The sequence below is a fragment of the Dermacentor variabilis genome, chromosome 1 (genome assembly GCF_050947875.1).
Source record: "Dermacentor variabilis isolate Ectoservices chromosome 1, ASM5094787v1, whole genome shotgun sequence".
NCBI classification, from domain to species: Eukaryota; Metazoa; Arthropoda; class Arachnida; order Ixodida; family Ixodidae; genus Dermacentor; species Dermacentor variabilis.
In genome coordinates this window covers 114,673,788-114,688,735 of record NC_134568.1, presented here as the reverse complement: position 1 = coordinate 114,688,735, position 14,948 = coordinate 114,673,788, and the positions used below count along the sequence as shown (strand labels likewise).

The 14,948-nt window shown below is 41.4% G+C and overlaps 1 protein-coding gene across 1 annotated transcript in view; it reads right to left on the bottom strand.

The window, feature by feature from the left end:
- Positions 1–14,077, bottom strand: part of Kpc2 (Kip1 ubiquitination-promoting complex subunit 2) — a 75,862-nt gene extending 61,785 nt beyond the window's left edge. The window contains exons 1-8 of the mRNA XM_075693597.1: positions 13,649–14,077; positions 13,418–13,479; positions 13,236–13,343; positions 12,990–13,092; positions 10,471–10,579; positions 2,368–2,498; positions 909–1,027; positions 696–782 (exon numbers count right to left, since the gene is read on the bottom strand). Of these exons, the coding sequence (XP_075549712.1) occupies positions 696–782; positions 909–1,027; positions 2,368–2,498; positions 10,471–10,579; positions 12,990–13,092; positions 13,236–13,343; positions 13,418–13,479; positions 13,649–13,904 (975 nt within the window). The 5' untranslated portion in view covers positions 13,905–14,077. The remainder of the gene's footprint in view (positions 1–695; positions 783–908; positions 1,028–2,367; positions 2,499–10,470; positions 10,580–12,989; positions 13,093–13,235; positions 13,344–13,417; positions 13,480–13,648) is intronic.
- Positions 14,078–14,948: the final 871 nt, after the last annotated feature.

The following is a 14,948-nucleotide window of genomic DNA, read 5'->3' as shown; positions in this document are numbered from 1 at the left end:
TGGTCAGCCAAGCTAGTGCACGATGCACCCTGCTGCAGTGGCTCCGGTGTGAGATAGGATATGTTCTATTTCCGCACCAGCCACGCTAGACTGTAGAGCGTCGAATTTTGCCGCTGAGCATAACGCGCTGCGCATGGATTGCGTCTGCGTCTTTAGTTTGGTCACCCCCAAGCACTCTTCAACACATGGAGGCTCTGCTTGTTGAATGTAGACAACCACATACAGACAACTGGCTTGGCTTGAAGAATGCTTTGCATAAAAAGAAAATTGTGGGCACACAACAGCGTGGGTACAGTGAATGAAGCAGCTAGCAGATGTGTGGGACCTGTTCACTGATACACGAGAACGGTACAAGCAAGGGAAGCAGACGACACGGGTGCTGGTTCTCAACAGTCTAAGTCATACGTCACTTCTGGCGAGTGGTAATGGCGGCATTTTTTTCAGTTTCAGTACGAAAACATTGATGTTTGCGAGCGTCTTGTGATGTACCCACACACATTTCAAGCGTAAAATTTTCCGCAGAGACTACTCTATGCCTAAAGTATCTGAAACTGGGCTTTCTATGTGGTTGAAAATTTAGTTGCAGATGGCCTTAAAGAGTTGCTTCAATTAAGGTGCAGTTGAACTACTCTGAGCCAATTCTGCACGTCCCACCACAGTGAAGTTAATTCAAATCAACAATAATGAGCACATACCGCAGCTTCCTGGCTGTTGCTGTGAATTCGGAGTGCATCCAAGATTGCAGTTTCCGAAAAGCCCATTTCTTTAAGATTGTTCATGGCCTAAAAGCACACAGGAAAAATAAAATGAGAAAAAGAAAGAAAACAGAGGTTCAAATGACTCTATAGTTAGAGTTATAGAGGAAACAGAAATCGATCTTTGGTATACTGGTGTTACTTGTTTTGTACCTTTTTATTGGGCTTAAAGTCTTTTCGTTTGTACTCTTGAAAGCATTCAAGCATCGCATTCACAATTCCTTTTTGCTCTGGTTCTGTTGTTGCACTGCAATTTGAAACTTCTGCATTCACTGAAAAAGAACCATTGTCACAAATAAGTTTTCAGCAGAATTACCATGAATCACACAATACTAATTTACAGCAGAAAACAAGGTAGGCAAGTTTGTCACAAAAAAGGAGCTTACAACAATACTATGATTGGCCACACTTTCATATCTTTATGACTAGAAAGACTAAAGGAAAATCCTTATGTTTGTGGCCATAAGAAAACATAAGAATAAACTAGGAATTCAAGAAGCAATTTCAAAAACTGTAGCATAGGGCTTAAGAGATGGGTAGAACATAGTGAAGGCACCTAAAAATATGACAGGTACACATGCTACAGAAGCTATAGCACAATGAGCTCAGTATTTCATTACAGATAAGAGGCAATCAAGGATTCTCCTAATAACACTCAATCTAAAACACACCTACTCTAGCAACCCAGGATACTCAGTTGCCTAAGTGATGACACAGTGCCTGCTCCGGACAGCCAAGACACTCACTTGTAGCTGCAGCATGTGCACTGCAAAAATCATGATTTTTCTGTTCTAGAACGACAATAAGACCACTGCTGCTGGTGTTTGTTTGTTACAAAAGGCTCCCTAAACTATTTGTTATTGTTCTTTCTTGGGAAAGCTGAGCACCAAGCTTGCATTCATCATTCAACCTCACTAACTAAGACTAATGTTGATATTCAGCACATATTAGTGCTACATGCTCTCAATGTTCTGCCTTGTTAATCAGTACACACATCTTAAATTTCATTACATGTCTCGATTAGGATGGTCAGATAGCATCTTTGAAGTGAGACAAAAAATTATGCTTGTACAAGCGCTTCCAGAGGAAAGCCACAAAAGCAAATAAAATAATTAGGTTGCAGGGTTTAATGTCTCAAGCTGCGCAGAGGGTTATGATGGATGCCATAGTGGAGGACTCTGTACTAATTTCGAGCACTTGGGACTTCATAATGCGCACCTAAATCTACGTATGCAAGCGTTTTTGCATACCAAGTTTAACAGAATATGGCCACCATAGCCAAAAATGGTACCCATGACCTCAGGCTCAGCAGTGGAATGCCATAGCTACTGAGCCACCGCAGCAGCTGAAATGCACAGTGACCGAAAGTGGCCGCAAGTAACCATTCATACTCAAGAAGTAAAGACTACGAACATACATTTGCTTCCAGTGTTGCACATATCAGCATAGCAACTATAATAAAGCAATTTAGACAGTAAGCAAAGCTGCAATGTGAGTAAACCCATTTCAAATGTGTAATGCTGACAATGAGAGTCCAAGCATGCTGACAGAAAGATGGTGATACTTTCAGACAAAGAAAAATATTGATCAATAGTACAAATTTCTAACTAACTGTGCTTATCCACACTAGCTTGAGCAGTGGCACCAGCAGGAACATCTTTTGTGGAAGTTTCACACTCAGCATCCTTTTCCTGCCTGCAGCCCTTGGTTAGCAGCCAATCCATTGCTGCCATTGGACACATTCTAGAAAAAAAAAAGTGCAATTTATAGAGTAATGCACAACACAATGTATCAGATTACCAACTCGCATACACGAGGCGCTTGACAAAATCAAAATCAATATTTGACAGCAAAAAAAAAAAAAAAAAAAGAAGAAAGTGTGAAAATCGACGACCACAGAAATAATGCAGGCCTTAAAACACGACTTACCTTCTAGGTCAAAAGGCAAGAAAATAAAGAGAAAGCCTTTTGAAATGAATGCAGCATGGAAAATAAATGGACAGCACTTACATCAGATTCAGTTCATTCTAGCAACCCATAGATATGCTAAATCCAATTAAATTAATTAAATTCTGGGGTTTCACTTGCCAAAACCATGATCTGATTACAAAGCACGTCATAGTGGGGGACTCCGAGACAAGCCGAATCAACGCACTATCGGACAAGTTGACAAAGCACGCAGCGAGGTCCGATGAGACGAAGTGTTGTGGTAGTTAATTTGTGCCGTCATGTCACAGAAAAAAATATCAACATTTTTTTCACCTGCACGAAAGCATCCATTCAAAACACTAAAGTCAGTAAAAATAACTACGTTCTTATTTATTTTTCTACTTTGACTTTTATTCGCGAGGACCACACTGAGCCTCTTCAATTTTCTTGTTCTCGCTACCTGCGTGCTGCCAGAGAAAGCCAGAGCGCATGCGTTTTTCTCGTGTTACCCCGACCACTGCACGGCACACTTTGGTGTGCATTCATTTTTCTCTGGCCGAATGGATTTTCGCCCGGCAGAGTTCTGGACGCTTTCTGGCTAGCAGACGACAGAAAGAAACAATGGTTGCTCGCCGCCATCCCTGTGGGGACTCGATGCATTGCAACGCGTTCGCTTGAGTGCAACCTCTCCGGAAAGTCTTGTCTTGCCGGTGTAGGATACCGAGCAGTGTACATATGGTTCTCTGTGGACCAAGCGTCTTGCATTTTCTTCGATATTCCTTCGGTAGCCCCATTAGGTGCTGTAAGTAGGCATTCGATTGTGGCCAGCATGTTTTCCTTTGCATTTTTTTCATTTCGGTGCCCCCGCCCCACAAAAGACATGTTTTTTGCCGCAATTGAACACTCACAAAAGGAAGACACATAAAGACAACATGCTTATTGCGAGGTTTCGTATATACGTGCAGTTAACTTTGTTTCCACTGACACTTCTTTGCCCGTTATGAAACTGTATCTTCGCATTTGTATTTACCATTGTATCTTCGCATTTCTGATTACGAGGGAGAGTCAAATGAAAGTGAGCCAACCAACCCCACACAATAATGGTTCTGTTCATTATCTGCGAGGCATGCGCATGGCACACAGGCATCTCTCATTTACAAAAGTTACATGCGTGTGTGAAGATAAATGTTCTTAATGCTCTCATACACTGGGTTGAACATGGTTGCGTGACATAATAGACACTCCAAAAGTTGAACAGCTTGGTGTCTTGAGGTTTCTGACAGCTGAAGGTGTTTGCCAAAAAGAAATTTGTTGCCGTGCGGCTGCCGTGTACTTTAAACATTGCATTTCATTGGCCGCTGTGAAGCGTTGGAGGAAACAAGTTAGGTTGAGGTTAGGGAGTTGGTTTTGCTGTTGTTGTGTGGCCCAGTTTATGCGACTACAGCAAAGCACAGAACGATTTTCCATGCTCCTGTATTGGCCAATAACCGAAAACGAAGGACGCGGGTGGGTTCCACGAAGAGGGGACGCAGGAGACACCCACGCATGGAAAGAAATCGGATTAGTGGTTGTGCCGTAGAAGAGGCTCCAGATCTGCACCCTCGTTCGGAACAAAAGGGAAGACAGTCCGAGCTGAAGGATAGCGGAGTTTCGGGCTTGGACACGGACAGACGCCTCGGCGTTTGAATAAAACGTCTCTTTACCGGACAATGGCTCTTCCTTCGCACAGCCACCGTGCACTCGAATCATCGAGGGGCGCCGTCTTCGGACCTTAAACATGTTCCCTCCTTAACTAGTGTTGAAGCTATCAGAGGATAAAGGGAAAGGAACTGAACTAAACGGTTTAAAGAAGTACGTGAGAGTTGCAGAGACAATCTAAGACCGGGCCAAAGCGACCATGCAATCACCCCCAACGCAATTGCAAAGGCTGGTGAGCTGATCAGACAAGAACGGAGGATAAGCATAGATGAACTGGCAGAGTATGTGAACATCAGTCACGGTTTTGTTCAGACCATAATTCATGAACATCTCGGCTATCGGCTCTTGTGTGCGCAATGAATTATCAAGATTTTGAGCCACTGCCAGAAGACAGAGAACTTCAGCGCTACCTTGACTCATCTGATGCGGTATCACAATGAGGGTGACGACTTCTTGTCTGCAATTGTGACCGGAGATGAATCATGGTGTCTCTATACATGCCTGAAACACGACGACAAAGCTTACAGCGGAAACATGCGAATTAACCACCCCCAAAGAAAGCAAAGGCTGTCATTTCCGCCGGAAAGGTGTTGACTTTTTTTTTTATCGTCAGGGGCCATTACTGATAGAATTTGCTAAAGTTGGAGAGACTATCAATCGTTTCCGGTGTTGTGAAACGCTGGATCGGCTGTGTGTCGCAATAAAGAACAAACGATGTGGAAAATTGACGAATGGGGTCATCTTACTCATGACAATGCCCGCGCCCACGTCGCTGATGTGGTTGACAGAAAACGGGCAAAGTTCAAGTGGAAAACGCAGCAACATCCGCCATACAGCCCAGACTTGCACATTTTGGGGCAATTAAAAAAACAGCTCAAGGGAACCAGATTCATGTCGGTCGATGACATGAAAGAGTCAATTACATACTTTTTGAAGGTGCAACCCAAGGAGTTTTATGAGACAGGAATCAAGCAACTCGTTAGTCAGTGGGACAAATTTCTAAATGATCATAGAGACTACTTTTAAATAAAGTATCCTGTTGGTCATATATTTGCATTGGTTCACATTCATTTGACTCGCCCTCATATATTTTGCAGAACTCCTGCTTTTTATATGTGGTCTCTGTTGCAACTATATTTTCAGTGCAATTACTCACAATACACGATCAGTGACAGCTGCGCCTGCGCAATACATTTGAACAAGTGACAGCGACACTGAGATTTTTCCCTGGCCGTTGCCTATGTACAAAAATGTTGACAAGGTTCTTGACTAACAAAGTTTCATTAACATATTCGTCCTCAACTTGTTCATTTCAGGGCCTTTACATTTTCCATATAAGCGGCATCCACTGCTTTGCTGGTTTCAAACTGATATAGTTCTAAAGTTCGTGCAATACTTTCTTTACTTATTAAATAGACAAAAAACATGGAAGCATTGATATCAGTTATTTCAGGCACAATTTTTGGGATGTAAAAGTATGTTATTTTATGAGAAAATACATATTTTACTTGTCTTGATAGTTCGTAACGTTTAAGAATTCGTTCGCGGCATCTTTGGCAATGGCAACGCAGTTATTATTCATGTATTTGACTCTTCGTAAAATTCTATAAGGAGGAGGTCCAGCTGCAACGTGAGCCCCCCCCCCCCCCCCCCCGGACGAAATTTCTGGCTACGCCACTATTGTGTTGGTAACTTATACTGTGAATATGACAGTGCAAACAGGATGAATGAGACAAGATTAAGTATAAAAAGAAAAGCTCCATGGAATTCATATATGTACACCAAATCAATACATGATAGGCACAGTCTGACCCACAAGCACCACACGAACGTGTTTCAGTCTCTCTTAACAGTTCACGCACAAAAAAATGAACTAATAACTTAGTTCACAAGATGCAACCTATGAGTGTTAATTAAAGGAATGAAACGTTTTCAAAGGAAAGAAGACCAAGTGTGGGGTTGACTTGATGGCCTCATGATGTTGGGTGGCTGTCTTCGGCATTCTTCTGCAGTGGAGTGGACTAGGCTGGGGGGCCTCAAGGCTGTTTGCCTACAACTACAGTGAGCCTTTGAACCAATTTCCCAATCACTTCCTCATCTCGTTCTCCCCATCTCCTTGCCATTTTTTTTCTAGCTGTTTGATTTTTTTTTTTGCCAGTCATTTTATGACGATGAGCTGCAAAGCTGAATTTGTGCAAATCATATGCATCTCAATAAATTCTAATTTGCACATGATGCCAAGTCAGGACTATAGTGTGACTAAATTATGCTGCATGTGGAGGCCACAACACCTGCCATTTTCCACAGGAGTGTAAGATGTACATGCACTGGCTCGGGTAATGATAGAGGTGATGCAATCCCGATTTTCTTTCAATAGGTTTTGCAAAAATCTCAGGAGTGCATCAAGACATCACCTGGCAAGAGGCAAACACTGTTGAACACGAAGATCTACCAATCTATAAATAAACACTATTTTAAAAAATGGGAAGTGACAGTTGGACATCCTTATGGGTCCCATTTTCGCAATGAAAGTGCAGGGTTCAGAACCACACCTCAAGTACGAAATTGACGGCATAAAGATCTTGCATACTACATATCTGGCATATATCGGTAAGTCAAGGTAAGCATAAAGGCAGTAGGTTTAATATGCAATGATATGAGCAGAAGGCAGGTTATATAAGTAATCTTTATTTTGCAACTACACAAATGTATACTGAAATTAGCCAATTCCTTTTTTAACATATATAAACCTATTAAGTTCAGCAAGTATAAGTAACGAGCAGGCAAAGAGCATTAATTAGTTTAATTAGTTGTTTGTTAGTTAGCTGTTAGTTAAAACAGCGAGCATACGCTTTATGTTCGACATGGTTTCGGGTACAATGAAAACTTCTGAGCTTCCCCTATGCCATGATTAACTACTTTAACTCTTTCGTTACCATGTCTACAGAAATCAATCAATTCGATCGACACTTTTTCTACTCATTGTTATACATTTCTGTTGAAATTCTTTGACTAGCAACATCATGCACCTTCTGAAATGATGACTGAGCTTGAGCTATCTGTCAGATTTGACAATTCTTGGCAGAGTGCGGAGTCTGGAAAAATAAAACTTCGGCTGGAGGTATCATCGAGATTATCCTCCGAGGCTTCTAGCACTTTGTCAGTAAGAAGACTCAAACTTTGTGCTTCTGCCAGTTTTGCAAGATAATTTTTAAATGACAGCATAAGCGAAGACACAGAAGCTTCTTTTGGGTCGTCATTTTTCTGATCTAGACATATAGGCTGTTTTAATGATGTCTCAAACAACGGTAGATTCTCATGAGTGCGTGTTATTTTGATAATTGTGTTTGAGTAACCTCAAGGGCAACATTGTTGTACCCTTGATGGGCTGTTTTTTTTTTATCAGCGCTTTGAAGATGTCATCATCATCATCATCAGCCTGGTTACGCCCACTGCAGGGCAAAGGCCCCTCCCATACTTCTCCAACAACCCCGGTCATGTACTAATTGTGGCCATGTCGTCCCTGCAAACTTCTTAATCTCATCCGCCCACCTAACTTTCTGCCGCCCCCTGCTACGCTTCCCTTCCCTTGGAATCCAGTCCGTAACCCTTAATGACCATCGGTTATCTTCCCTCCTCATTACATGTCCTGCCCATGCCCATTTCTTTTTCTTGATTTCAACTAAGATGTCATTAACTCGCGTTTGTTCCCTCACCCAATCTGCTCTTTTCTTATCCCTTAACGTTACACCTACCATTCTTCTTTCCATAGCTCGTTGCGTTGTCCTCAATTTGAGTAGAACCCTTTTCGTAAGCCTCCAGGTTTCTGCCCCGTAGGTGAGTACTGGTAAGACACAGCTATTATACACTTTTCTCTTGAGGGATAATGGCAGCCTGCTCTTCATGATCTGAGAATGCCTGCCAAACGCACCCCAGCCCATTCTTATTCTTCTGATTATTTCCGTCTCATGATCCGGATCCGCCGTCACTACCTGCCCTAAGTAGATGTATTCCCTTACCACTTCCAGTGCCTCACTACCTATTGTAAATTGCTGTTCTCTTCCGAGACTGTTAAACATTACTTTAGTTTTCTGCAGATTAATTTTTAGACCCACTCTTCTGCTTTGCCTCTCCAGGTCAGTGAGCATGCATTGCAATTGGTCCCCTGAGTTACTAAGCAAGGCGATATCATCAGCGAATCGCAAGTTACTAAGGTATTCTCCATTAACTTTTATCCCCAATTCTTCCCAATCCAGGTCTCTGAATACCTCCTGTAAACACGCTGTGAATAGCATTGGAGAGATCGTATCGCCCTGCCTGACGCCTTTCTTTATTGGGATTTTGTTGCTTTTTTTATGGAGTACTACGGTGGCTGTGGAGCCGCTATAGATATCTTTCAGTATTTTTACATACGGCTCGTCTACACCCTGGTTCCGTAATGCCTCCATGACTGCTGAGGTTTCGACAGAATCAAACGCTTTCTCGTAATCAATGAAAGCTATATATAAGGGTTGGTTATATTCCGCACATTTCTCTATCACCTGATTAATAGTGTGAATATGGTCTATTGTTGAGTAGCCTTTACGGAATCCTGCCTGGTCCTTTGCTTGACAGAAGTCTAAGGTGTTCCTGATTCTATTTGCGATTACCTTAGTAAATAGTTTGTAGGCAACGGACAGCAAGCTGATCGGTCTATAATTTTTCAAGTCTTTGGCGTCCCCTTTCTTATGGATTAGGATTATGTTAGCATTCTTGCAAGATTCCGGTACGCTCGAGGTCATGAGGCATTGCGTATACAAGGTGGCCAGTTTCTCTAGAACAATCTGTCCACCATCCTTCAACAAATCTGCTGTTACCTGATCCTCCCCAGCTGCCTTCCCCCTTTGCATATCTCCCAAGGCTTTCTTTACTTCTTCCGGCGTTACCTGTGGGATTTCGAATTCCTCTAGACTATTTTCTCTTCCATTATCGTCGTGGGTGTCACTGGTACTGTATAAATCTCTATAGAACTCCTCAGCCACTTGAACTATCTCATCCATATTAGTAATGATATTGCCGGCTTTGTCTCTTAACGCATACATCTGATTCTTGCCAATTCCTAGTTTCTTCTTGTATGCTCAAGAGTATGTATGCTCAAGTTATTACGAGCAATCCTTCCCGCCGTGTACGATTTTCATCCATACAAGGGCATGCAGTGGATTACAGACTGACCTTCAACCGAGCTTGACTAGCTGCCTACGTGCTTACATTTTGAACACCACCTGTTTAAGTGCCCTTATTCATTACTGTACGATATTGCACAGCAGTCCGCATGACTGTACAGTACTATACAGGAACTGAACAATGCATGTGGAGGCTCCAGCACCAGCTGAATGCACACTAGACCACCTTACTTGCCCAGAAAAGCTGCTCGAATGCAATTATCAAGTATGAGGAGGCTTCTACATGCGCCCTGACCTGAAAACCATTGCTTGACGAGCCTAAAGAATGCAGTAAAACATGAACCAGGTGCCTGCTGAAATGAGTAAACACAAGTGCGCCCTGTAAAATAGGAACTTCCCCATTTTCACATTTGCAAAGCTACCGCTTTCCCACACTGCATGTGCATCACTATGGCTAGCACTCATGCCAATAAATCTTCGTATTTTTTTTTCACATGATCTGACGTATAAAAATTGGTAACTAAGAACCAGGTGCATATCTTGTACATTTCATTTTTTTTTTTACTCTCAGTACTTAAACTAAAATAGCAAATTATTACTTTCATTTATGTTCCTTGAGGTGCTTCCTTGAAGTTTCACATAAAAATTCTGAAATATTGTGTGAGCAATTATTACTGCTATACAGTCACTTAAAACGCCAGTGATCAGGCTATAATTTTATGTATCATAGTGTACATTGCGGCTACTACTTCTTCAAATAAAATGTTAAAACATAAAAGCACTGAAAATGAGCATATTTCCTATGGTAACGAAAGAGCTAAGGCCATTCAATGGAACCTACCACAAACATGTAAGCATGGTGTATTTTGCAAAAGCATGCTTACAGCTTCTCACACCATAGCAAGTTGCATCCCAGCCACACTTACTTGTTTTCTCTCAATGCTTGAATTGCTTGTTGCTCCTCAAATCCCATTTCCAACAGCTTTTTCAATGCTGCTTCATCAATTTCAGGTTCCCGGTTCTCCATAAGCTTGCCTTGGGTAAAATCACAATGTCCCAAGTTAAACACAGCTGCAAAATTTTCTGCAAGTAGTTTACACACAACACAAATATCATGCAATAAAGAATTTCAAGTAAGCCATACACTGTGATCTAAGCCTGATATTTCTTTTTTGAATATAACAGATGCACTGTTTTCATGCATCAACCATGGTGAAAGACTCTAATTGGCCATTAACAACTTGACGACTCTATAGCATTACTGAAAAGAAGTGAAGCTAGTTCAAGATTGTCACAAGACAACAGACTAGTTGTAAGATAAAGCAAATCCACTTCAGTTATATGATCCCAAAAAAGTTTCTTTTTTGCATTGTAAGCAACAATGGGGCTGTTGGCACACTTACTACATGTGCTTTCACAAACCTGTGCATGCATGCAATGTCTACTTACTGCAAATTCAGCTCATTCAATCTATAAACACCGGAAAAAGAAACACTCAACACAGACACATCAACAGGCACTACAGCATGTCTAGGGCATGCTTCTCTCATCATGGGTGCTGATAAGGGGCACTCTGAACAGCTGTTACAGGTTGTCTGAAAATCTGTTTTGACTGAGAACGTAGTTATTTTTCACTTGAAAATTGCAAGAAAAAAGTAAATTGAATGACACACACAATGCATCAAATGTATATGGTGGTTAACTGCTTATATTAAAGTTACTCACGAGAGTGCGTTTCTTTTTCTTGTCTCAAAAGATCAAAGCAGTGAACTTCGCTTAAACTTAACTTGATGGTATATAATATGTAAACCTTGTAATCTAGCTTTGTTTCAACGCCATTGGAGAATTAATATAAGCAGAGTTCAAAAAATGGTTACAATTATGCTCTGCGATTATGCTCTGCTTTAAGTTCACAGCTTCTTTTGTAGAATATGAGTGTATGTACGAGGATTACTTCAAGAATTCTGCAGTATCCCTGTGTTCAATATAAAGCAGTAAAGCTCCATCTCACACATGGACAAACACAATAACATGTGCAGCATCATTGCTGGTACACAGTTACTTAGTGTGGCTGCTCTGCACATCAAGACACGACACCAAATGCTCAAGCTACTAAGCTGAGCAGTGTGAATGCCGTAGAGCAGTCATTGACGTCAGAGTGGTGCAAGTGCCAGGTTGACCATATTTTCTTGATCCTCCATCATTACCATCTCACGTGGTTGTTGCACTGTAGCTTTCTCACATCCTGTATAACAGCCAGTGAAGGCCATGCTAGCTTTTAGTTCAGTTCCGTTAACCGAAGTTTGCAAAAAGAAAAGCTTAGATTAAGTGAAGAACAGTATCATCATGCTTTTATGTGGTCAACCAAAGTTCGTACTCTCATTCCATTTAAGCGAGATTTTGTTTATCTGGAGTCCACTTAAATTACGCCAATTACATTTTTCTCCCATACATTTCAGCTCTCTTGGTGTTTGAACTGTGACTTACACAAATAAATACTACTCAAGAGCTACAAGGCATTAAGGAAATGAAAATTCCAATTCCGTCAAAAGGCTGTCTGGTTTTTGAAAAACAACAACAAACAAAACACATGACACGCAGCAGTCTGGCACATCCCTTACTCACAAACTTACTATGGTAGCCAAGTGATTTGCCACACACAATGTACCTGTAGTTTACTGCAGCACATAGTAGCTAGCTCCAGGCTGAACTTGTGACATCCTGTGGTAGCTACTGTGTTTGGGATTCATTAGTGAAGAATGCAAAGTTTGTGCACGTATGGCTTTCTACAGAGGAGAATGCTAGAGACTTTGCCGTTTGCGAGTAGTGGCAGAGCTTGGAAAGGAACTGCACTGAGCAACCACTGGCAACTTGTGTAGCAAACCATGTGCACCTCTGATTTCATAAAATCATGTATATATACCAAATACATGTACCAAATGCATGCTTCTGGTACTGTTGCACAAATGATCTCAAACCCAGCATATACCACAAAAAATCTGGAGCTGGCCACTAATCATTCCAAATAAATGGGATTTGGATCTGTGCAGTTGCTAATATGAACCACATGGAGTTACGTATCTCACAAAGCTGTTTTCTGATACGTAATTCTCACAACTGTATGTGTATCTGCACATTGCTGACAAATAAAACTGTTGCGGCTCTATGACATGCGACTGTAAAACCTAGGATTGCATATGATAGAAATAAGTCTCAGACCTCATACAACATTGCAGAAATGTTGCAAAAGAGTCATGCACTTCCTTTCTCTTCCTGTCTTTTGGCTTTAAAGCTTTATCCTTGACAAATCGAAATAACAGCTGCCTGTGCTAAAAACTGCTGCCTAATTATGACGCCAGATGGTAAGAGACTTGTAGACCCCGCTTATGTACCAAGGTGCTGTAACAACGAACATATATATAGAGAAGAAGCACAGCAAACTCACCCTGCAAATTCTTGAAGATGTTTTCAATGTCTGGATGGTGACGAAGCAGTTTCTCGGACAACTCCACAAGAGAAACCAATATCCTTCTCAGCTCAGTGTGAAACTGCAACAGGTCCAGAAGGAAGGCAAACCGGGCAGAAACGTCGCAAAGCATTTAGAGCGCCGATAAGAGTTTGCAGTGGTAAGCAATAACACACGGTGTGTGGACACTGCTATATTGCAAGCACGAAGAAAGTTTGCTCTTACATCAGGAACTAGCGGCACACCCATGGCAGGTTTGTCGAAATTCTTGCGTTCGACATTCGCCGTCGCTAAATCGATGGAAGCTTTGTCCGGAACTGCTTGCTTCTGACCCTGTTACGGCAGTTTTGCACAGGCACAAGAATAAAACGATGTACACAAAGTGACGAAACGAGAAAACATATTACCTCAGTTGACTTGTTCGCATTTAAAGAAAACGTGGAACTACGTTTCAGGAGCAGCAGCTCATCTGCGCAGAGAACAAATTAGGTTATAAATGAACTCGTGAGATGTGTTAACAGATACTGCGTTATACTGTGTTAAGGACCGCACAGCAGCACATAACGTATATTTCAGGATGAAAGCGCACACTTTTCATGAAATTTTCGATGTCCAAGCAGTAATTTTGGTAGACTCACCTCCATCGCGGATCTTTTCCTCTCTGACAGAACTTTGATCACACAGCGGTCTTGCTTGGGAAACGGATACTAGTTTGTAGAAATCGGAAAGCTTTATGCAGTCCAGCGGGTTGAAGAAATGACTGAGAGACATTTGCTTCAGCTTTTCAACAGTGTACTCGGGCAAAATCTCAACAGTCCACTCAACACCAGAGCTACTCATTACGCTGATCTTCATTTCGCACGCACCACTGAGCCTTGTGCTTAAGTATAACATATCTCAAAACTAGCAAGACAAACGCACTTAGAAGAATTCTGGACGCAGCTTTTCATGCAATTGCGGGTGCATTTTCGAAGCAACTAAATAAGAACGAGGCAAAAATTAACATCAGCTGCTTGCGACGCACACGCCTTAGCAGCCGAAGACGTGCGAAGCACTGTGACGCCACCTACGGGCAATTTCGAAACCAAGGAAGTGGTTATGTTGTGCTGCAAACTGTATTTATTTCCTTCGCTTCCTTATTCACTTGAAAGGTATATGTGCGTCAAACCAAATATGCTTATTTCCCAAATTCAATGAAGTTCTCTTTAGCGCGGTAATTTTACCCTGCGGCGGACTCTTAAGAGGAAGCTTTAGCTCGGGCCCAACTCCGACTCGGCCTATTCAAATACTAGTAAACGCAAAAACGTTTTTCTGAGATAACACCTGGACCGATTTTAATGAAATTTGTTGCATTTAAGAGAGAAAGTTAAATTCTAGTGACTGTAGGAAGCGGAATTTTGATTTCGGCCCTGCATTTTGGTAAAACGATTTTCAAATATTCGACAGTTTGAAACAAAATAGAAGCATGAAGTTTACAAATTCATAGCTCTGAATCGAGAACAGACATCGCGGTTCTGTAAACGGCATCCCTTAGATCATTTAAAGCGGACAAATTCTATATGTCATTTTACATCTTACGTGTATTTGTTACGTTGGTTACAAGGGTTCTGCAAAAGCTGTATTTCCATATTACTAATTTTTTTATATTCATGTGTAACATATCAATTTTGTCCGCTTTAGATGTACTATTACATTCAAATCACAGAATCGTATTATCATCTTTCGTTGTTGAGGTACAGAGTTGTAAACTTGATAGTTTCGTTTTGTCAAAATTTTCGATTTTTGCGTATTTTTAATAAAAAATTGACGATCTAACTCAAAAATTCAGAACCATTAGTCACCAGACTAAGTTTTTCTTTTAAATGCAACAAACTTCGTCAAAATTGGTGCAGTGGTTGCCGAGAAAAACGAATTCTCCTTTTACATGTATTCAGATAG